Genomic DNA, 24719 nt, shown 5'->3' with positions numbered 1-24719 from the left:
GAACGGTATTGCATTTATTTGTTGTTATGGCTCATCTACCTTTTTTTGTTGATTTGCGAGCACATAGCATGAGCAATTTGTGTTTTGTTTACTTGACTTACTGACTTTTGCCATTGACTTATTACATTTCTTGGGTCCAGGAGCGGTCGGGTAGCCTAGTAAAGTATTAACTCGTCTCACCAACGACCTGGGTTTGATTCCCGACATAGGTACAATGTGTGAAGCCCATTTCTGTGTCCACGGATGTGATATGGCTGGAATATTGCTAACGGCGGTGTAAAACCACACCCTCTCACTGACTCACTCACTCACTGACTCACTCACTCACTCACTCACTCACTCTTCGGTCCAAGTCGGTGACCTATGTACGGCGTTTTGTGTCAAAATCACTGCATATTATGGATGTGGATTGCTTGGTCCGAGTTAAACAGGACCTACTATTTAATACTGGTATTCTTATATTCTTAGGGTAGGGTGGGGTGGGGTGGGGGGCTGTTTTTGTTTGTTTGCTGCCATATATAGAAAATAGTATTGTGCAAGTGACTGAGATGACCCAGCTTATCGTATGTCATAAAACAATTACCATATTCGATATAATAAGCGCCCAGGGCGCTCTCAAAATTAGAAATAGGGTCTCTTATTACAATATTATGTGGGTGAAAAACAACAGACTTCAAAGAGCGTAAATTTCGTGGTTTATGCTGAAAACGACATATATATTTTTCCAGAATTTAATTGCCCATAATTAAGGGTGCATATAACAAACATATTATGCACGAATAAAAAGCCTTGTGTACATTTATCAATCGGAAGGGGTGCTAATTGGGATTGTTCACTAGCCAGTATATTAACAAATATCGCCATGGGCGCTTATGAAAGCAGGGCGCCTATTACGTCGAATACAGTAAGTACTGACTTAGCTAAACAATAAATAAGCATGTAACACCCTCTGTATCAACACAATAGAGATGCATGTTAGGCTTCAATGAATGTCTGTATGCAAGTAGACAGCACGACTCGACAGTTTAGTTACATCAAGATACTTATCCTCTTCATCAGTAAAAGGTATGTTGATTGGCAACATTGGTATATTTAAATGTATTTTATCGTCGATGAGAAAATGATGATATTTTCTTACTAAAGTAATACAAAAACATTAACAGTGTCATTATTACATAACCCTACAAATATATGCAGGTGCATATATGAATAGATATGACCCAATTTACACAGATAAGTATATCCTATACAGAATAACAATGAGATCATCATGCACTGTTGTGATAATAGGTAATGATGTATATCTGATATATCATGTAAAGCATACAGTTTGTCTACATACTAATAGTCATAGTTTATACAGCCTCGTGAATTATACATGCCATTCACTGTCGATACACTGTTACCAATACCGTATTCAACGTAATAAGCTCCCCGCTCTAATAAGCACACAGCGATATTTGCTGATATATTGGCTAGTGAACAATCCCAGTTAGCACCCCTTCAGATTGATCAATGTACACAAGAACTATTAATATTTGTGTATAATACGCAAGCGTGTGCTATTATGCACCCTTAATAATAGGCAATTAAATTCTGGAAAAATATATGTCGTGTTTAGTATGCACAGAGTTTTCTTTTTGTATCATTTCAGGCTGTCAGCATAAACCATAAAATTTATGACTCACCAAAATTGTATTCTAACAAGAGCCCCCTATTTCTAATTTTGAGAGCGCCCTGGGTGCTTATTACGTTGAATACAGTAAGTCTTTTATATTATACAATGTTGGCATGAATAACTTCATATTTGTGGGCATATTGGAGGACTGGGAATGATTACATTTGAATCTGACAAATGCAGGGTCCAAATGCTCAAAAATTAACTTTTTTCTTTAAAATGTATAATAACCAATTCCCAAGCTATCTTTGTGGTTTGATCCCAAACTTTGTCTCAGAAACTACAATTTATAATTTAAGAAACAGTTCTGAACTACAAGGAATTTATAGCTGTACTTCTTCTTACGCCAAATCCTTTTTACCAGACACAATACACTTATGGAATGCTCTACCAAAGTCCAAAGAGTCAAGTAGTCTGTCAGAATTTAAAAACCTAATTAAGAAAACCGAAAATAAGACTTATTTTGACCTTAGCTATGGCACTCGATTCTTGTAGCGACCTAAACGCCGATAAGTATTATAACAGACATTTAATTGACAGTCCATGTTGCTCCTGTGGATATCCGAGTGAAAACGCCCTACATTATTTTTTCACTTGCTGTAACTTTACTCAGATAAGACTTAATATGCAATTTTACACTACCGGTTACAACTTGGATACTATTGTGAACGGAAACAATGAACTTGCTCACTCTGAAAACCCGAAATTAGTTGAATCCGTCCACGATTTTCATCATCAAGATAAAACGTTTCAGCTCTTCACAAATTAATAATTAAATAATCGGACAACAACCTCATGATTGACTATTACTTTTGTTACAAACGACTTGTTAGACAAACATATTATTTAAATAATGTCTATATCGATGACGTCACATCCTTCATCTCAATATGTAACATATGTTATATGGGAGCGGTGTTAACATAAGCTGTAAAGCTTGTTCACCAATCCCAACTCATTTCAATGAATAAAAATATGTTTAAACCAAATGCTCAAAATCTCCCTCAAATCTGAAAACACATGTTTATCTCCAACATCCAGCTTCTACTGATCCCGATCCGGATGTTGACTCATACTGTTGTTACTGTGGTACGTGTTGACTTGATGTAGGGCAACCTGATGCTCCACGCCACATTGTTATGTACAAGTAGTCACCAGGAGCATACTATCACAGATAGGGGCATGAACTTGGACCTCTGCAGTTACTCACTGAGCAGATGAAGCAGATGACAACTTGATTGGATGCTTCATAATGAAGCCTTTGAACTTTGGTTCTCCCCTCTATGCGACACTCACATGTTGGACTATTCTCAATGATGATTGACTCATAAATGTGATAATTGTCCCATTATTGACTTGGATGGGCTGTTATATCAATCCAAGCAGTCATACCATGTTTGATAGTGAGGATGTCAGCTGAAGGGTCCATGTCATAGTTATAATGATAAAAAGGATTGTTCAGGTCCCTAGGTTTCAGTAAAGATTTTAAGACACCAAAAACTTCAGGAATGGATCAAGGATTTTTCGAATGGTCACATAATTGTTTTAACCTTTCTTTTTTCATTCCCCAAATTTGATGAAAACTGCCATTCTACATAGGGAAATGGATACCACTTTCAAAAAATATAAAGTTTGATCAATATTCATCAGAACAACTTTGGCAACTTCAGTTATCAAAGAACTGTGTGACGTTATAGCATTACAGTGTGATGTCATGTCTTTCTGACAACTGTGAGAGTGAGTGAGTGAGTTGGGTTTGATGCCCGCTTTTAACAGTATTCCAGTTATATCACGGCATATCAGCTTAATGTTTGAGGAAAGCCCGAAGTGTTGCAGGTCTCAGACGTTTATCTCTTTGGTAAAACCCATGGGTATGGTGCTGATAAACCTAGAAACATAATCAGGTATTACTGGTTTACCAGTAAATTGCAATACAATATTTCTGTGAATATGTATCGCAATAGGATCGCGTGGAACTGGTTCTCACGATACATTCGGATAACTTTGAGAGATTCTGTTAAGGTTCCATGCCGCATTCAGAAGGGTTAGAGAGTACTTTATAATTTGACATGTCCTGGCCCGATATCGAGACCGTGCCGAACAACAGAGGTCAACAACAGAGGTCAGGCAGCTGTTGGGAAACATTTTAGCCTTGAAATGTCTTCATCCTGGTAAAATTATTTTGCCATACGTATCGCTGCGATTCGCTGTGCAGAGTTGCGTCCCTTGGGCGTGCCAGAAACCTATGATTGTGGGTTCGAATCCTGGTTCGCCCCGATAATGTTTTTAGGTTTGTCAGCACCATATCCATACTCGTGGGTTTCACCAAAGTGGTAAACGTCTGAGACCTGCATCACTTCAGACTGTCATCCCTCATTAAGCTGACACGCCGCGATATAACTGGAGTACTGTTAAAAGTGGCGTTAAACCCAACTCACTAACTCACTCACAATACAGCATACAGAATTTCTGTCAATAACCATCCCCAGTGCTGTTAAACTATAGCTCAAGAGCTTGTGTGCTGTATAGTTTCTCAGTGTGTGACCATGATAACATGATCGTCACCTCTTGGATTTAACCCAGATATTGCTGACTAGGACATCTAGACCTACTTACTCACATTGAAAATATGTCAAACTTCCATCCACCGACCATGCTGTGGCTGTCTGATAAGGGTGTCCTGTAATATTTGCACTGACCATGCTGTGGCTGTCTGATCGGGGATGTCCTGTAATATTTGCACTGACCCTGCTGTGGCTGTCTGATTAAGGATGTCCTATAATATTTGCACTGACCCTGCTGTGGCTGTCTGATTAAGGATGTCCTGTAATATTTGCACTGACCATGCTGTGGCTGTCTGATTAAGGGTTTCCTATAATATTTGCACTGACCATGCTGTGTCTGTCTGATTAAGGGTTTCCTGTAATATTTGCACTGACCATGCTGTGGCTGTCTGATTGGGGATGTCCTGTAATATTTGCACTGACCATGCTGTGGCTGTCTGATTAAGGGTGTCCTGTAATATTTGCACTGACCATGCTGTGGCTGTCTGATCGGGGATGTCCTGTAATATTTGCACTGACCATGCTGTGGCTGTCTGATTAAGGATGTCCTATAATATTTGCACTGACCCTGCTGTGGCTGTCTGATTGGGGATGTCCTGTAATATTTGCACTGACCATGCTGTGGCTGTCTGATTGGGGATGTCCTGTAATATTTGCACTGACCATGCTGTGGCTGTCTGATTGGGGGTGTCCTGTAATATTTGCACTGACCATGCTGTGGCTGTCTGATTGGGGATGTCCTGTAATATTTGCACTGACCATGCTGTGGCTGTCTGATTGGGGGTGTCCTGTAATATTTGCACTGACCATGCTGTGGCTGTCTGATTGGGGATGTCCTGTAATATTTGCACTGACCATGCTGTGGCTGTCTGATTGGGGATGTCCTGTAATATTTGCACTGACCATGCTGTGGCTGTCTGATTGGGGGTGTCCTGTAATATTTGCACTGACCATGCTGTGGCTGTCTGATTGGGGGTGTCCTGTAATATTTGCACTGACCATGCTGTGGCTGTCTGATTGGGGATGTCGAGTAATATTTGCACTGACCATGCTGTGGCTGTCTGATAAGGGATGACCTGTAATATTTGCACTGATGTCCCCTTGGAAACAATCTAGTGCAGACAAATAACATGTTACTGTGAGTGTATTCATTGCCAGTTCTTGCAATGGTGTAAATTCCAAGTTTGATCAGCGGTTTAGTTCCCCCTTGGGGATTCCACGTTAAAACTAGTCTCCAGCAACTAATGCCTGACCTGTCGCAGACTGAAAAGGTGTCTAAAAAAACTAGTTGTATACTCCCCAGGGAGTTGAGAATGAATATCAATCGGACACTGATGCACTGATCAGGGTAATAATGTCAAAGGCTTAGAGCATGCTTGTGCAATATAAATCTATAACATATTAATGATAATTACAGATGTATGATATTACCGGTATACCACGATTTCAAATACTAATTAATATGATTTTCTGATAATTTTCATCTGGTTGGTAATGTTTACATCAGTGCTAATTCTACCACCAGAGGGCAAATCTAAAATATTTATATGTGGACATGTTAGTCTTTCTGAAGAAATAATGGGGGAAAATAATTTTTTTATGTCTTGCATTTTATTGTTGGCCTGCTGTTGGCTGTTGGCTGTTGAAAGTGTTGACTCTTCTGATAAGTCTGCTGATTCTGTGAGGGAACTTTCAGTACAGAATCAAAGAAAAACTTCAAGTCATTTAGTTGGGGTATTTGTATTCAGGGTCATAACAAATTACAGATGAAAGAACACATGCAATATATTGTGGTGCGTATCTCAATATATTAATAATTATTGCAATTTTTTGCAATATGAAAATCAGGCCAATGCTCATAACTAATAATAATTTGTAAGACTATTATCATCCGCGTTTGGGATCTACAGTTCCTATGATTTATAAGGCTTATGAGTCGATATTACTGAGTTATTCTGTTTGTGAAACGGTCATCAAGAATCTACATTTATGTTATAGCAAACACCTGTTGACCACCTGTGTTTGTTGTGTGATGGTATAGACCTGAGGTTAAGACACAACTGTAGCAGACTTCGACATCATCATTTTCATCCCAAACAACAAGATCTTCAAAACTGTAGAATACTTCTTCACCAAACTCGGCACATAGATAGGTCTAGTGTGAACTGGTGCCTTTTGATAGTTTGGGAATTCAAGTTTCCATGGCAACAAGTTTCATATATTTATTCACGACAAGTTTTTACCATTGCAGGAGATTTCAATGACTTAGTCCTCTTGTCATTTGTTGGATGCTTGTTCGTTGTTTAACGCAGAACTCAGCAATATTCCAGCTATATGAAGGCAGTCTCTTGTCCTCTTGTCATTGTGCCAGAAAGTATGAAAATTGTGAATTGGGTTGATATTAACCTTTATTAATATGGCTGTGTTCACCATATTCCTTATCAATTGTGTATCATGATATTAAACAGAGCATTGAACATGTGACAGCAGGTCTATTTTCTGCTATAAAACTGTACACCTTTTAATTATTTGGTGTTTATTAGGGCTGTGTATTGCCTGGAAGTTTCTAGTGATGTATATTGTGTTACTGAGGCCTGTATTGTGATACTGACTACAATATATTGGCATCTACATATTTAGAGGGAAGACATAAAATATTGTTGGTTGCGATGATGTGCAAACTGTAACAACTCTCTGGAACTGAGATGGCTACTGGAGACACTGACTGTGTTTGCGTAAGTAATGTTGAGAGGCGCTGGCGCCGGTGCACGTTGTGAGATTGATTGCTCCGCCTGCATATTTCACCATGACATTACATCGACGACATACTGCTGTGTTTAATTTATCTCATTATCAATCATGCCCAGGGACTGCCTCAGTGGTCTAAAGGTAGAGCGTCCGCCCGGAGAGCGGAAGGTCCGGGGTTCGATCCCCAGCCGCGTCATACCAAAAGACGTTAAAAGATGGTACTTGTTGTTACCCTGTCTGGCGCTCGGCATTAAGGGGCTAAAACAAGGACTGGTCGGCTCGGAGTCAGTATACTGTGTCTGGATGGGGTATTCATGTTAAACTGCGGCATGGTATCTCAGTGAGCTAGCACTATAAATCGGCATCAGTCCGGACTAGTACAAGCAACCACACACACATACACGTGCATGCACGTCGCTCTATAAGTGCAATAATGCGACGCGACGTTAAACCCCATTTCACCTCACCTCACCTCATGAGACTTATATGTGTATTTTGTCCTCCAAATCTGAATTCTACAGGTTTTGTTTGTTTGTTGTTTAATGCCACACTCAGCAATATTCCAATGTACTTGGTTGATACATGTCATCGTATCCCAATCGCATGGATCAATGCTCGTGATGTCAATCACAGGATTGTCTGGTCCAGACTCGATTATTTACAGACCGCCGTCATATAGCTGGAATATTGCTGAGTGCGGCGTTAAACAACAAACAAATCTTAATGTTGCCACCAATGTAGGTCCCATCACAATACATACTGTTGAAGTTTTGTATTGCCATATTCCTGTACATTGGGGAGCTGGGTGGAGTCTGGGATCTTGGATGGAGGCTAGATATCTGTTCGGCTACAGCTGCAAAACCAGATATTATTCTCGTTAAAACTGTGAGCCCAAATATTTTACTTTAAAGAACACCTTGCAATAATGTTAGTGTTGTAGCAGACAATTTCTTTTTCAATAGTCCGACGATTAATTCTCTTTTTTAAGCACTTTCTGTGACAATCTTTTTTTTTATAGACTGTAAATCGTTAAATAAATGCATCTTCAAAAGAATGCGACCACTGGCCCCTTGCCAAAAATGTGACACCCCATCCTCTCAAGCATCATTGGATTTATGTCAGGTTTATAGGAGAATCCTCACCTTAATCCAACCTTACATTAATCCAATCACACACCAAATAGCACTGTTTATTAGCGCTGAGTAGAGTACTTCCGCGAAAACAATACATGCGCGCTGGCTTGTGTTGGCTTTTGATGCAGTCGCTTAGAACAAAGACACTGTATTGGGTGGTGTCCGTCTGGACTTGCAGATGTGATCAGTGATGACATAAGTGTGTAGAACTCTTGTCTTGACCCCAGCAGCGACAATTCACAGGATGTGATAAGTGTTTGAATGACATTGTTTATCTACTTGTTACAAGTGCTGCTCAATAAACAGTGATGTGGAATACATAGTTGTTTGTTTTCAGCGTATGTCTAAGTTGGTATTTCTGCTATCCAAAATGTCTTATTGTTGATGTAAATGCGATGTTTAATGATGCGAGCAAAGACCACTCGCATTTTTCGCATTTAATTCACGCTCGGGTTAATTTCAAGATTTACAGTATATATTTTGTATATATAAAATCTCAGCCTCCCCTCCTAATATCAAATATTTGTCCCTGATTAGCCTGATATTGGCATGACCAATAACATTGTTTGTCATGTTTGGCTTATGTTGTTTGGCATTTCGGAAGTCAGAGTACAAAGGTTGGTATGACTGAAGCTGTTGATGCATTGATGGCTGTTGACCTCCGGACCTGCTCCATGCTGCTACTTGTGTCCGTGGCGACCTCTGTTAAGTCATGTAGGTGAAAGGTCACTGTAGGTCCTCCGGGGATATCAGTGATAGGGGAGTGTGAAACTGTGGATGATACAAATACCTCATGGCCAGTGTATTAAGTCTCAATACCGTTATCATACATGTCCTGCTTTGCTGACTATTGTGACATCATCGTTACCATGACATCACAATCAAATGACATCACTAATCTCTCTGCCACCGAAGCTGGTCAGCTGTACCAGCATACCAAGCATCCTTTTCAGCATTTTTTTTGTCGTAGCTTTGTTTTTGATGTGATGTAAAAGGACTCGATTTAGCTAATGGAAGTTGGTTGGTTGGTTGGTTTGTTGTTTAACGCAGCACTCAGCAATATTCCAGCTATATAACGGCGGTCTGTAAATGATCGAGTCTGGACCAGACAATCCAGTGATTAATATCATGAGCATTGATCCACGCATTTGAGATCGATGACATGCATCAACCAAGTCAATGAGCCTGACCACCCGATCCCGTTAGTTGCCTCTTACGACAAGCATAGTCGCCATTTACGGCAAGCATGGGTTGCTGAAGACATATTCTACCCCGGAATCTTCATGGGTCAGCTAATATAAAACAGGGGCGGCGGGGTAGCCCAGCCGTTAAAGTGTTTGTTCACAACACCGAAGACCCTGGTTCGATTCCCACATGGGTACAATGTGTGTATCCCATTTCTGGTGTCCCCCGCCGTGATATTGCTGGAATATTGCTACAAGCGGCGTAAAACCATACTCACTCACTAATATAAAACATGCATCAGTGCAACCTATAACTGAAAAATGCAGCCTAATATTTATGTCCACCTGCACTAGGTGCATGTAACAATAATTCTAAATTTGTGTCTGCCTAAGCCTCACTTGTCCGCACAACATCGATCTTGAACATACTATATACCCCTAAGGCACATTTACCATACTACATCACTAATCCCTGTGTTATGTGTAATTGGTCATGCTTTCATGGGCCTGACATCATCAGATTGTGGGTACTTCAAGATTATGTGCACATGTTCCTATTATGGTCCATAGCAATACATTATTAATTAGGGACACAGGTAGTAGACTGGACTATGTTTTAACTTTGATAAATGTATGGGACCAGGGTGCTGCCTGGTTTTGTCTGCTGCAACTGCACATGGTGAAAGTTAAATCAAGTTCTTAAATCGCGCCCTGCGTCACTTTCCCTCTCTCCCATCACTATCACATAGTGTCTCTCGCTGCACCAGTAATAATAGACCCGTGAAGATCCGGGGTAAAATAGGTCCTCAGCAACCCATGCTTGCCTTCATAGGCGACTATGCTTGTCGTAAAAGGCGACTAACGGGATCAGGTGGTCAGGCTCGCTGACTTGGTTGATGCATGTCATCGATCTCAATTGCGCAGATCGATGCTCATGATATTAATCACTGGATTGTCTGGTCCATACTCGATTATTTACAGACCACCGTCATATAGCTGGAATATTGCTGAGTGTGGCGTTCAACAACAAACCAACCAACCAACCAGTAATAATTGGTAGGTTATACTGAGCATCGTGCTATTTGAATCGGGCACAAGACGAAGCAGTGAAAATGAATGTGTCCACGGTATCATACTGTATAACGGAGACACTGGATAATCGAGGATGACGAGGACCATTTTCACACATGAACATGATGTCACAAGGGTTTAACCATTCAGAGAACACTGCCATATGATCTGTACAATATTAAAAAATCTGTCATTTTAAGGAAATATTTCTGTCATCAAAGGAAATGAATAGTAGCCCAACTGAGTCAGTTTATGTGTATATTTGTAGCTGGAACAACACGTATGCAATGTATTTTAAAGATGAAACAATGTAAGATGTTATTTCCTTGTTGCTGCAGAACATGGGTCCCGCACCCTACCACTACGAGCCCCTGGCCATGGAGAACCTGGCACTCTGTGACTACACAACCAGGTTCAGCTTGGAGCAGGCCAAGTCGGGACAAGGTGAGGGGTCACAGCAACATCAGTTACAACACCCTCAGCAACCACAATAACAACATCCACAGCAACTACAATAACAACACCACAGCAACAACTATAACAACATCCACAGCAACAACAATAACAATAACAACATCCACAGCAGCAACAATAACAATAACAACATCCACAGCAGCAACAATAATATCCACAGCAACATCAATAACAACATGCACAGCAACAACTACAATAACAACATGCACCGCAACTACAATAACAAAATCCACAGCAACAATAATATCCACAGCAACAAGTACAATAACAACATCCACAGCAACAACAATAGAAACATCTACATCTACAACAATAATATCCACAGCAACTACAATAGCAACATCCACAGCAACAACAATAACAACATCCACAGCAACAACTACAATAACAACACCCACAGCAACAACTACAATAACAAAATCCACAGCAACAATAATATCCACAGCAACAACTACAATAACAACACCCACAGCAACAACAATAACAACATCCACAGCAACAACTACAATAACAACACCCACAGCAACAACAATAGAAACATCTACATCTACAACAATAATATCCACAGCAACTACAATAGCAACATCCACAGCAACAACTACAATAACAACATCCACAGCAACAACTACAATAACAACACCCACAGCAACAACAATAGAAACATCTACATCTACAACAATAATATCCACAGCAACTACAATAGCAACATCCACAGCAACAACTACAATAACAACATCCACAGCAACAACTACAATAACAACATCCACAGCAACAACTACAATAACAACACCCACAGCAACAATAACAATATCCACAGCAGCAACAATAACAATATCCACAGTAACATCAATAACAACATCCATAGCAACAATAACAATATCCACAGTAACAACAATAATATCCACAGTAACATCAATAAAAACATCCACAGCAACAATAACAATATCCACAGTAACAACAATAATATCCACAGTAACATCAATAACAACATCCACAGCAACAACAATAACAATATCCACAGTAACAACAATAATATCCACAGCAACAACAATGACAAAACAACCACAGCAACAAAAACAGCCACAGCAACAACAATAACAACATACACGACAACTACAATAACAAAATCCACAGCAACAACTACAATAACAACATCCACAGCAACAACCATAACAACATCCAAAACAATAACATCAGCATCCATAGTAACAGTAGCAACATTCACAATAACCACATCCACAGCAACATCTACAATAACAAAATCCACAGAAACAACAATAACAACATCCACAGAAACAACTACAATAACATCTTGTTTTGTTGTAGCAACCCGACCGGTACGAGTTTACGCCGATGGAATCTACGACATGTTTCACAGTGGCCACGCCCGACAACTAATGCAAGCCAAACTGGCCTTCCCAAATACCTACCTCATAGTGGGAGGTGAGTATGTTGTTTCCATGGTAAAGATGTTACGGAAATATGAAAGTTTGAAATTAATGTTAATCCCTTAAATGGACTGGGTAATGTGAACATTTGTATACCTGTAATTTTGTGAATTAAGAACAAATTTAATTAATTATCTGTATTTGGAATTTAGCATGGAAATCAACAGGTCCTCAATGTTGGAAATTTAGATTTTTAGATTTCCCTAGATTCAAACACTATTCTCAGGGTCACAAGGACCCCTTCTCCTTTTATTTTCTTTCCAAGATGATTTTCTCAGAGATCAAGGGTGCCGACTACTTTATCCTGCAATAATTTACACTTTTTGAGGTACGTCATAATGGACTGGCCTCATGGAGCTTTTCAAATTACCTCCCCTGTTATCCCTGGAAATAAGACGTCATGCGTCCTCATGCTTTAACTATAGTTCAGAGCAAAACTATACTTTATTACACTACACATGAGGTTAGAGCAAACTTTATTACTTAATCACTACAAACTTACCTCTTCCTGTTACAGTTATCATTTGCCAAAACTATTGTCTGAAATGGCAGTCTATTTCAAGAAAAATAATCCATTCTCCACATTAGTACAATGTGTAGAGCTGTTTTCTGGTGTCCCCTGCCGTGACATATTGCTGGACTATTTGTAAAAGCGGCATAAAACCATATTCACTCATCACCAATCTCATTAAAATCAGACCTTAGTTCTTGCTACCGCTAAACAAAGATCTGAAGACATCCCATTAGGGGTCACGTCAGAACGACCTTTCAATCGACTAATCAGAGCGTCGCTTACCAGATTATGAAACTTTAACAGGGGATATTCCGAACGATAGTTACGGGTTTAAAGACTGAATCCTTACAATCTAGACCATTTTAAATTTTTAATCGAGAATTTGTAAAAAGCGAAGTCGCCAATTTGAAATTAGTGCCGTAAAGCACAAGAAAGCTGCCTTCTAATTGGTCATTCCATTGATCGGTCAAAGTTCGCACAAGGTCGGCCTGACGTGACCCGTAATGGGATGTCCTCAGATCTTTGTTTAGCGGTAGCCAGAACTAAGATCTGATTTTAATGAGATTGACTCATCACTCACTGTACAGTGGTATCCGAATGTTAAATGTTCTTTCCTTTGACAGTGTGCAATGATGGTCACACTCACAAGATGAAGGGCAGGACTGTCATGAACGAATCAGAAAGATACGAAGCTGTCAGACATTGTCGATACGTTGACGAAATTGTCACAGATGCACCATGGGTACTGACAGAAGATTTCTTAGAAGAACACAAGGTTCGTGACTGGAGATTTTGTGTTAGAATAGATCCACACATCCTATGCTGGTCGTAGGAGGTGACAAATGGATTGGATGGTCAGGCTCAGTGACTTGGTTGATTGTTGTGTTTGAAATAGCTGCCTACCCGCTAGCCAGATGCCAGTGACTATCAAATTGGGCAAGTAACATTTCAGCAAAGCTTGGGCACGCCAGAAACCTATGATTGTGGGTTCGAATCCCGGTTCGCCCAGATTATGTTTCTAGGTTTGTCAGCACAATACCCGTGCTCATGGGTTTCACCGAAGTGGTAAACGTCTGAGACTTGCATCACTTCGGGCTTTCCTCCCACATTAAGCTCACACGCCGCGATATAATTGGAATACTGTTAAACCCAACTCACTCACTCACCCAAAGACCAGAGTAAAACTTATGATATTGTTTTGAGCATTTATTTATTTATTTATTTATTTATTTATTTATTTATTCCAACCTAAAGGACAGGTGTATAGTTATACCAAGGAATTCCATCTGTCCGTCCGTCCTTCTGTCTCTCCTCCCAAGGAAATGTTTTGTGTATGACCTATATCTTGAAAACTACTAGATTCGTTTCAAACTTGCCTATAGGAGAGGAACTTTACGAAGGTTGATTTCAATATTTTAATTTTCTGCAAAGTAGAGCTATTTTACATTTTCTTACTGTCATAATCACCACACATAAATGATGTAAGGTAACCCTCCTAACTGAAGTCCCCACTTCTATTGCAGATTGATTTTGTGGCGCATGACGAGCTCCCGTACACGGCGGGCTCCAGCAATGGGGACGTCTACCAGGGCATCAAGGAGAAGGGAATGTGAGTTACACCCGAGAACAGGCCTACCAATGAAAACTGTCATATGTCTTCAAGACACAAGGAAACGCAGCTTAATACAAGAACATATCCAAAGACTTATAAACATTGTCATAAATCTGAGAGCACACTACCGAAAACTTGGAAACGGCATCACCAACTCCTTTCAATGTCTGCACATGCCTAGTTTGAAGATTGCTGTCTGTGTGTTTTAGCGCTTTCCTGCCATGTTGTTGGTAGTGCCCTCAGATTTGTAATGATGTTTCTTAGTTTTTGATATGTTCTCATTGTTCTGTGTTTGCCGATTTCTTGTGTATTGTTGACATAATCAATCTCTTTAAAATCAGATCTTAGTTCTTGCTACCGCTAAACCAAGATCTGAGATCATCCCATAACACGTCACGTCAGACCGACCCTGCGCGAACTTTGACTGACCAATGGAAGGACTGACAAGAAGTCAACATTAGCCAATCAGAAGGCAGCTTTCTTGTGCTTTACAGCATTAATTTCAAATTGGCGACTACTCTTCAAAACATATTTTGACAAATTCTCGATTAAAAATTTGAAACCTGAACAAAAGAACATTCTGGAATGGATGGTCTAGATTGTATGGATTCAGTTGTTAAACCGGCAACTATCATTCGGAATACCCTGTGATAAAGTTTTCGAGGTTGCATGATTAGAAATCACATACCAACTGTCACTTTTTGTGATCTGGTAAACAACGCTGTGATTGGTCAGATGAAAGGTCGTTCTAACGTGGCGCCTTATGGGATGTCCTGAGATCTTTGTTAAGCGGTAGCAAGAACTAAGATCTGATTTTAATGAGATTGAGACAATAGGACAGTTTTTGATTGCAGCCTGTCATTGCGAGTTATGTCCCTTCTAAGCCTCTCCTATGGAGCAATCACATTCCACCTTTCTTATCACTTGTATTTGCTTCAAACAAAGTGTCGGCGCCCAGTCAAGACAATCTGATCGATAAGCAAGATCTATGTATTGTGATAAAATGAGTCTTACACCGCGAAGTGCATCAAATCATGTTAGCACCTTGATTATAAACATGAAAAGATTTAGAAAATATCTGTTGACAACGAGTTGGCGGTGCACAGGTTTTGCAAATATTCCAATCGACTGAAATCTGCATGACAGTTTACGAACAGGATTTCGATTTTGTTACGCAATTTTGATTGGACTATGCATAGACTCGTTAGTCCAGCCAAAATGTAACTCGATAATACCAGCCTAGTTCGGCAAGGGTGGAAACTGGACTTTTATAGTCAGTTAACTCTATTGCCTCAGGAAGATGCAGCAATCTATGCTTACCGTAGATGGATTGGGTAGTCATTGTCATTGTACCCGGACAGGGATGGTACTCATGACATCTATCACTAGTTTGTGTGGTCGACTTCAGACTCTCATCCCATGTTGTGATACAGTTACCATGGTTACAGTGTTCAAAATGAAGTATGAAAGTCAAGGCCCTTGTCACTGTGCTTATGCCAAAGGATTCCTGGGTCCCAAAAGTCAAAACTTCTAGACGCAAACCTCAATGACATTGCAGTTATGTAATTGATATAATGTTCAGACCGATGTAAAACCCCACTTACTGTGTATCCTAGGTTCCTGGCTACAGAGAGGACGGAAGGGATCTCCACAACTGATGTGATTGCCAGGATCATCAAGGACTATGACATGTATGTGAGGAGAAATCTCCAGAGAGGATATACAGCCAAGGAGCTGAACATCGGCTTCATGAAGGTAGGTTGTAGTCTCACATCACAGCCAAGGAGCTGAACATCGGCTTCATGAAGGTAGGTTGTAGTCTCACATCACAGCCAAGGAGCTGAACATCAGCTTCATGAAGGTAGGTTGTAGTCTCACATCACAGCCAAGGAGCTGAACATCGGCTTCATGAAGGTAGGTTGTAGTCTCACATCACAGCCAAGGAGCTGAACATCGGCTTCATGAAGGTAGGTTGTAGTCTCACATCACAGCCAAGGAGCTGAACATCGGCTTCATGAAGGTAGGTTGTAGTCTCACATCACAGCCAAGGAGCTGAACATCGGCTTCATGAAGGTAGGTTGTAGTCACACATCACAGCCAAGGAGCTGAACATCGGCTTCATGAAGGTAGGTTGTAGTCTCACATCACAGCCAAGGAGCTGAACATCGGCTTCATGAAGGTAGGTTGTAGTCACACATCACAGCCAAGGAGCTGAACATCGGCTTCATGAAGGTAGGTTGTAGTCTCACATCACAGCCAAGGAGCTGAACATCGGCTTCATGAAGGTAGGTTGTAGTCTCACATCGCAGCCAAGGAGCTGAACATCGGCTTCATGAAGGTAGGTTGTAGTCCAGACATACAAAGAACACTTTTTATAGCCAGACTGTGTAATTTCATGATTAATTTGCGTACTTCAGTATGGAGTTGTTGACATGGTATTTCCAGTGTTATGTGCTCACGGTAATGTCTTTCCGGTGGGGGAAAAAACATCAAAACTCGTTTTGGTTTGTGGTTGTTTTTTTAAAAAGTGTGCACTATACTCAAGAAAATATGGCAGGTTGTAGTTTCACCAATAAGGTTTAATAGACTAAACAAATGAATCTCTGGTGACCTGACAGTCTTGTGTTTCAGGAGAAGCGTATCATCTTCAAGGCTAACTATGAGAAGATGGGGGAGAAGGTGAAAGAGAAGGGGAAGGAGTTCTATGACAAATGGAAGGAGTCTGTCGACAAGGGCAATGAGCTCATCCACAAGTGGGAGGAGAAATCGAAGGAGTTCATCGGCAGCTTTCTCGACATGTTCGGCAACAATGGGAAACTGGTAAGAATACAGTGACCTGGACAGGTGGATACTCATGGGGAGGTGGAGGTTGGCCGTTGGATATTCTTGGGGAGGTGGAGGTTAGCCGTTGGATATTCTGGGGGAAGTGGAGGTTGACACATTGAATATTCTAGGGGAAGTGGAGGTTGGCTGTTGGATATTCTGGGGGAGGTGGAGGCTGACCTTTGGATATTCTGGGGGAGGTGGAGGTTGACCTTTGGATATTCTTGGGGAGGTGGAGGTTGGCCGTTGGATATTCTGGGGGAGGTGGAGGTTGGCCGTTGGATATTCTGGGGGAAGTGGAGGTTGGCCATTGGATATTCTGGGGGAGGTGGAGGTTGGCCGTTGGATATTCTGGGGGAGGTGGAGGTTGGCCGTTGGATATTCTGGGGGAGGTGGAGGTTGACTATTGTCTGGGGAATCACATATATTGTCCAGCATTGGTGTCCTGACCAGAGGATTGTAACAAAATACTTATTATTATACTAATTTGGGAAAGTTGGCAGCTGTGATATCCCAAGTTACGCTACTGAGAATTACTTTGCACGACTCACTCACTCTGATAATGTTCACTGTCACAGAGCAGCTGGTTTCAAGAGAGCAAGATCCGGATCGGGCGAGCGATGTCCCCCACATCAAGTCCATCTCGCGATGACTCACCTTCTCCGTCCTCCAGTGAACCTTCCAGCCCACCCACCAAGAGAGGGCGCTTCTCACCGGAGCTGAGATTTGAAGAAATTGAGGATGAAGACTTATAAGAAGTTGTTGCCTTATAAATTTTGAAACTGATTTGTGAAATTACCCCCTGAAAGAATGTAGAAAATTTTGGTTCACCTAACTTCTGAAATGGCCACATGGTATATAATTGATATGAAGAAGACAACATTTATAACATTTTTGTCATTGCAATATTAAATGGATATTCAGGAAATATCCCTTTGTATTTCTCATGTCATGAGACATGGCTGAGCTATGTGTATTGTTACTATGGTAACCAGTATAACAGTGACGTGCAGTGGCTACAGTTTCTGCTATTGCATGAAATACCTGAGTTAATTGATTGTCGTGAATAAATCCAAGCACCTTTTCATGACCTTCGTGACACAGAGACAGATGTGAATAATTTCATTGTCATTGACTGCACTGATGAATTATGTCATTGGTCAGATAACGTTTCATCATTATGTCATATTATGTTATTATGTCTGATAGATATGCATCCTCCTAAACTCTGATAGATGTGCATCCTCGTAATTCCTGATAGATATGCATCCTTGTAAACTCTGATAGATATGCATCCTCGTAATCCCTGATAGATGCGCATCCTCGTAATCCCTGATAGATACGCATCCTCGTAATCCCTGATAGATACGCATCCTCGTAATCCCTGATAGATACGCATCCTCGTAATCCCTGATAGATACGCATCCTCGTAATCCCTGATAGATACGCATCCTTGTAAACTCTGATAAATACGCATCCTCGTAATCGCTGATAGATGTGCATCCTCATAAACCCCAATAGATACGCATCCTCGTAAACTCTGATAGATGTGCATCCTCACAAATTTCGGTGTATGTGTCTTGCTGTTCACTTGACACAAATCCCAAGGACAAGATCAACAGGGAACCTAATATTGTAGGAATTTGTGGCTTCTTATGTAGTTAACCAATCACAATCTTTTACAAGTTGTGTTAGGAAGGGAGGTAACTCCTCACACAGAGAGATTGACAGTCACTCTATAAATGAGTGAAAGGAATAATCGGAAGATAGTAAAACATTTTGTCATTACTTATGTATGTATATTAAGGGAATTATTCCAATGAAAAAATGGACTGGTATTTGAAGAGTGCCATTGCTACAAATACATTCCTAAGGAGCACAATAGTTTATTGGTCCATATTGGACCCCATTTCTATACATTAAATGGCTGGTGCTGTCCCCACTTTTGAAACACACAGGATACTCTTTCACAAAGATATTTGTGGGTAAATTTTTAAGAATTTTTTTTTATTTAAGCCAACTTTTTTTTCTTTGCTAATACAGCCTAAGGTTGTTGTCACCCATCCTCGATGATCCAGGGAAAATTATAGCTCCATTATTACATCTCTATTACCACTAATTTAACATAGAGTTTCTACACATAATTTTATTGGACAGCTTGTTTTAGTGTCAGATCATTTGAATAACGAAATTATTATGACAAAACTATATTGACAGTGGAGATGTAGTACTGTAACATGAAACACTATCACCAGAGGCTTTTTGCTTCAAAGTAGGGTATAAGGGATATATTCTTCTCTCAGAAATCCATGTGCAGGCTGTCTTCTTCGTGGTGGGGTATAAGGGATTTATTCTCCTGCTTATTTATTTCCCTCCACGGCAGGATAACTAGTATTTTATCAAGATCACGTGAACCAATCAGATCTCATCATTCTGACATGGAAGTATGATAAACTGGATTATCAGGGATGGTTGAGATTGGAGTTTGGTATTTTGTGTGAAGGTGTACCAGGAGAATATTCATTTAAGGTTTGGCATAATAGAATATTTTCATGCAGGGTATATTCTCTGATTATCTGATATGTTTTATGTACACGTGAGCGGGTGATATGAACTTCAACGCTCTAGGCTGACAACTCGGGTGTTGAAGTCCGTATCATCCTTGAGGAGGGTGCTAACCAACTTATACCATGTGGGCCACAAGCGTAATGAAGTTAAATCAGGATGCAGAACCCATCTTCTCGAGGCAGGTGAGTTAACTGACTTTAAAACATCAGTTTTCACCTTTGCCAAACTAGCATGGAATTATGGAGTTATATTTTGGCTGGACAAAAGAGTCTAGTCCAATCAAAATCCCGTAACGATATCGACATCCAGTTAATAAACAACATGGCAGCTGCTGTGCCGAATTTGGTCGACTGCAGGATTTACAGAGCATCTGTCCCAAAACTGGGCATCGACACATATTTTCCAAAACTTTTAATGTTTTTAATCAAGATGCTCAAGTGATGTGATGCATTCGCGAGGTAAAGCCCCTTTTATTGCAATAAACCTCTTTATCATCGATGAGATCGTTTTGACTGAGCGCTGCCATTTTGTTTGAGGCAAATGCAAGTGATATGAGAGATGGAATCTGATTGGTTAGTAGGGGGGATTTTGAAAGGACATGATCTCTGGTGGTGCTACGATTGAGCCCAGAATTTCCAAGCTAGTTCGGCAAGGATGGAAAATGGGAGTCAGCTAACACCCTTCCCTCGGAAAGATGGCAGAACTGTAAAGACTTGCTCCTTTCTTGTCCGAATTGATTCGTCCAACTTTGGCACATTGCACTTGCAGCTCGTTAATAAAATAAACCAGCCCAAACAATGGACAACACAAGCGCTAGTGGTATTATTCCTGAATATAGACTTGGATTGGTCCCACTTTACAGAGAGGGCAGCAAATACAGTGATAGTAAAATTTAAAAGAAACACCTAAAGATTTTTATTGATTTTTTCTCAGAATGAAAACAAAGGAACTGTTTGCTATTTATTCAAGAAGAGAAGGGGGACTGTAGTGATGACAGAATACTGCATCTGCAAGAGTCAGGTTATTACCACAAGCTATATTCTGATTTTGATGGACACATACTATGAAAAGAGGGCAGATGTAACAATCATTATCATTGTGTTACTGAGGTAACCAGGTATTTTTTAGGTACATTTTCTATTGTACTTTTTTAAGGGGCTTTATATACTTTTTATTAATGATATCAATGTTGATTTGTCCTATGACTGGGGAAAAGAGCATATATTGTGAAAATTATGTTTCATTTTTTATTTATCTTAACCGAGAGCAAGTATTGTGTGTGTGCATGGTTTGTTGTGTTTGTTTTTTGTCTTGAATCAAGGCCAGGCCAAGTTTTACGTCATATTTTTGGGGAAACGTTTCCAGGGCCCTGTTCCTCAAAGCAATCGTAGTGCAAAGATGATTGTAACTCCCATACCTTGACATAGACTTACGGCAGTCGTAGTGCAAAGATGATCGTAACTCCCATACCGTGACATAGACTTACGACAGTTGTAGTGCTACGATCGCCTTGAGGAACGGGGACCCGGATGGTATGTGTGGTTCAGGTGGACACGGAATTGTTGAGATGATGATTGAGGCTGGGACTTCATCTCAGTTGCCTATGGTGCCGATTTCCATGATCCTATACTCCAGGATTTGATTCCCAGATTTGTCCTGATTTTGTTTCCAGGTTTGTCAGCACCATACCTTGTGGGTTTCACCAAAGTGATAACGTTGAAGACCTGCATCACTTTGGGATTTCCTCCCACAATAATTAAGCTGACACACCGTGATTTATAAACTGAAATATTTTTCAAAATGATGTAGAGCCTCACAAGCTCACTCACTGAGGTCAATAAGATGGAAAAATGAGTTGATAATAAGGATTCCAGATATTTTGTTGAGAATGCCTCTATGTGTTAGTTGTTAAAAAAGATCTCAAATAATATAAATAAAAACTATCTTTAAGTTTAAGTACATGGTCCTCAATAAATTGGTGTCAGTCACCATCATCAACACTTGATAGAGGTACCAGCCTCTGTACCAAAACATCACATTGAAAGAATAAAGGAACTGAAGTCCATAGATCTAAATCGATCTTAATAAAGTCTTCTTTTGTGTTTCATCCCATGCAGAAAGATATACTTAAATATACATGGAGTCAAGATTCCGGCCTTCTTCAGGCACTCCTTTAGGTTAGCACTACATTATTCAAGAGTAATGCTAAGCCGAAAGAGAGTGCCTGACGGAGGCCAGGCGGCCCAAAACCTATTTACATTTATCATCCAAAACTGGCTCCCACAGGAGATATTGCTTTGATGAGATCAAGCGATATCTACACTGTAGATATCACTGCAATGAAATTACATCACAATGCTTTGCACACCATTGTGACGTCACAATGAAATGACATCACTAATGGCTCTGCTACTGAAGTTGTTTGCAGTACTTATTACACTGAAGACACTGCTAATTATTGAAAAATTTGAAAGAATGATGGATGATAAATAAAATCTCACCCTCGTGTCTTTTGATATCAAATATATCAAGACTCGTTGATAAAAGTGGCAAAAATCCTCGGCAAGCGTCGGAATTTTTCCACTTTTATCAACATGTGTTGATATATTTGATATCAAAAGACACTCAGGTGAGATTCTCTATACATATTTGTGTATTCAATAAAAACAACAAAATTTAAGGCAAGTTAATCTTTAAAACAAAAGAAAACTTGGTTCTGGCCTAAACTTTGAGGCAGTACTTTGTAAAGGACTGCTGACAGTATGAAGCGAGACGTGACAGGGTTATGAGTGCTCTGATTCTTTTGGTCAGGTAATAATATGGAGAAAAATATGTGAAGACTTTCTGTGATTTGTCTTGAATTTTGAGATGTACATGCGTTAGGGGTGAGTGTGATTTTAGTCATAACATTTTTTGTGTGCGGTTGAATGATTTTTGTCATCAGATTGTGCAATGAGTTTGGTACATGTGACCTTTTGTCCTATTTATAGCAGCGACTACCAATGTGGCATTTAGATGTTGTCACTAAGATGCTTGATTAACTGTTGTTGTTATCTTGAAGCATTTGTCAATCATAAGATCATTACCATCAATCACTGAATCATTTCCGTCAATCATTCATAGAGGCTAGTCACAAACATTAGACCTAGTGAAAAAAACATGCAGAATTCATCTTTGCCTTGATATTTCTATTTTTGTAAATATTGAAAAAACTTTAAATTTGAAATTACAAGGAGATGATAATTGGACATAGGCCCCCTCTATAATGATTGAGTGAATTTGGTTTTACGCCGCTTTTAGCAATATTGTATTTCCCCCTATATACAAGTCTGCAGGTGATGGACAGGAACTTTGTCCTCATTGAGGATTAACAGTAACTTCCTATTTTGTGCATCTTCAATACGTTAATACACTATGTTCTTCCATCACCTGGGAATATGTATGGCTGGTGTGTCGTGATGCGACCCATGAAGATCCGGGGTAGAATAGGTCTTCAGCAACCCATGCTTGCCGTAAAGGGGACTATGCTTGTCGTAAGAGGCGACTAACGGGATCGGGTGGTCAGGCTCGCTGACTTGGTTGATGCATGTCCTCGATCCCAATTGCGTGGAAAAATATATTGCAGGCATAATCTTAGCACTCAATGGCTTCTCTGTCCCGATGAAACCAGGACATGGAATGATCCTTGGATAAAAATATGACCACCAAAATCTGGACGTATCTATTTGCAAGGGATGGAGTAACGTAATGTATTCAAATCTATGAGTATTGACAACATATTTTGCTGGTGATGAAGGCAAATTAACTATTTCACTTGCTGTAAATTTTGCTTGCCATTGACTATACATAAAGTTATTTGAAATGATTTTCATGAAGATTCTGCTTCATATGGCCTCGTCAGCTTCCAATCAGGTGTATCCAACTAAGACATAATTCTGTGCTTCTGTGTACATAATCACACTCGATTTTCATAATACATTGCTGTATACATCATCATATCCCACTGAGACAATAACACTATGTACTCGCCTCTCTCAAGTGTGATGCACATAGAGAATTATCTTGAATAACCAATCTCATTCAAATCCAATATTTCCCTCCCATACCATACCTCTCAGCATGAAAATCTGAGGACGCCTCCATCATGGGTCAAGTTCTGATTTGAATGAGGTTGGTGAATAACCAGCCAATCAGTGACAGGAGAAAACTGGCCTGAGCATTTGATTGGCTGGAGGGACTGGACGGTGTTTCTGATTGGTTGTCTTCTTGTTCCAGGTATTATTGTTGTGGTTGTGAGACAGCTGACAACTGATGAGCAATGATTTTCATTTACATTTGTGGCAGTCAATCCCAATGGCCTTAACTTATTTACTAACAATATTTAGGTGAAATTAGCATTTTAGAATATGTATTTAACTATTTATGTATATTACATAGAGGATTCATCACAAGTGTTTTTTAATATGGGAAATATCAACCGAGTCTTAGTTAATCGGTATTTGCCGAGCCTTTGGCGAACCAAATACCGATTAACGAGACGAGGTTGATATTTCCCATATTAAAAAACACTCATGATGAATTCTATTTATCATTTTCACATTTTTGCTTCCCAATTAAGGAATAATTGCATTAAACATTAACATCAGCAACTTGTCGAAATCTTACGTATAGATCGTGCGTAGTGATACATGTTTTCCATAGCCGTGTAAACCAAAATTAACAACCTCTTAACTCCTTTATGGCGTATTCCTTCGCTGAGAAAAAAAGTTCCTCGGATTATTTTAAACAAAATACTTAAACAGACTTTTGCAGAATAATTGAAATAATGTCTCCAACATCAAAGGTATCCATGTTGTTTGTAAACACCTACTCATGTGCACCGGCGAAAAAAGTCCCACTTCC

At 40.0% G+C, this 24719-nt stretch overlaps 1 protein-coding gene across 6 annotated transcripts in view; it reads left to right on the top strand.

The window, feature by feature from the left end:
- LOC139447167 (choline-phosphate cytidylyltransferase B-like) overlaps positions 1–23386 on the top strand; it is a 38425-nt gene extending 15039 nt beyond the window's left edge. For all 6 annotated transcript variants that reach the window (XM_071228363.1, XM_071228365.1, XM_071228364.1 and 3 more), the window contains 7 exons: positions 10717–10822; positions 12179–12295; positions 13438–13589; positions 14338–14423; positions 16043–16181; positions 17058–17246; positions 17828–23386. In XM_071228363.1, the coding sequence (XP_071084464.1) occupies positions 10717–10822; positions 12179–12295; positions 13438–13589; positions 14338–14423; positions 16043–16181; positions 17058–17246; positions 17828–18004 (966 nt within the window). In that variant the 3' untranslated portion in view covers positions 18005–23386. The remainder of the gene's footprint in view (positions 1–10716; positions 10823–12178; positions 12296–13437; positions 13590–14337; positions 14424–16042; positions 16182–17057; positions 17247–17827) is intronic.
- The last annotated feature ends 1333 nt before the right edge of the window (positions 23387–24719 follow it).

Source organism: Haliotis cracherodii, unplaced genomic scaffold, assembly GCF_022045235.1.
Source record: "Haliotis cracherodii isolate W230 unplaced genomic scaffold, xgHalCrac1.p SCAF_7, whole genome shotgun sequence".
NCBI lineage: Eukaryota > Metazoa > Mollusca > Gastropoda > Lepetellida > Haliotidae > Haliotis > Haliotis cracherodii.
Note: the sequence above shows the minus strand (reverse complement) of the source record. Positions and strands in the feature narration are given on the sequence as shown.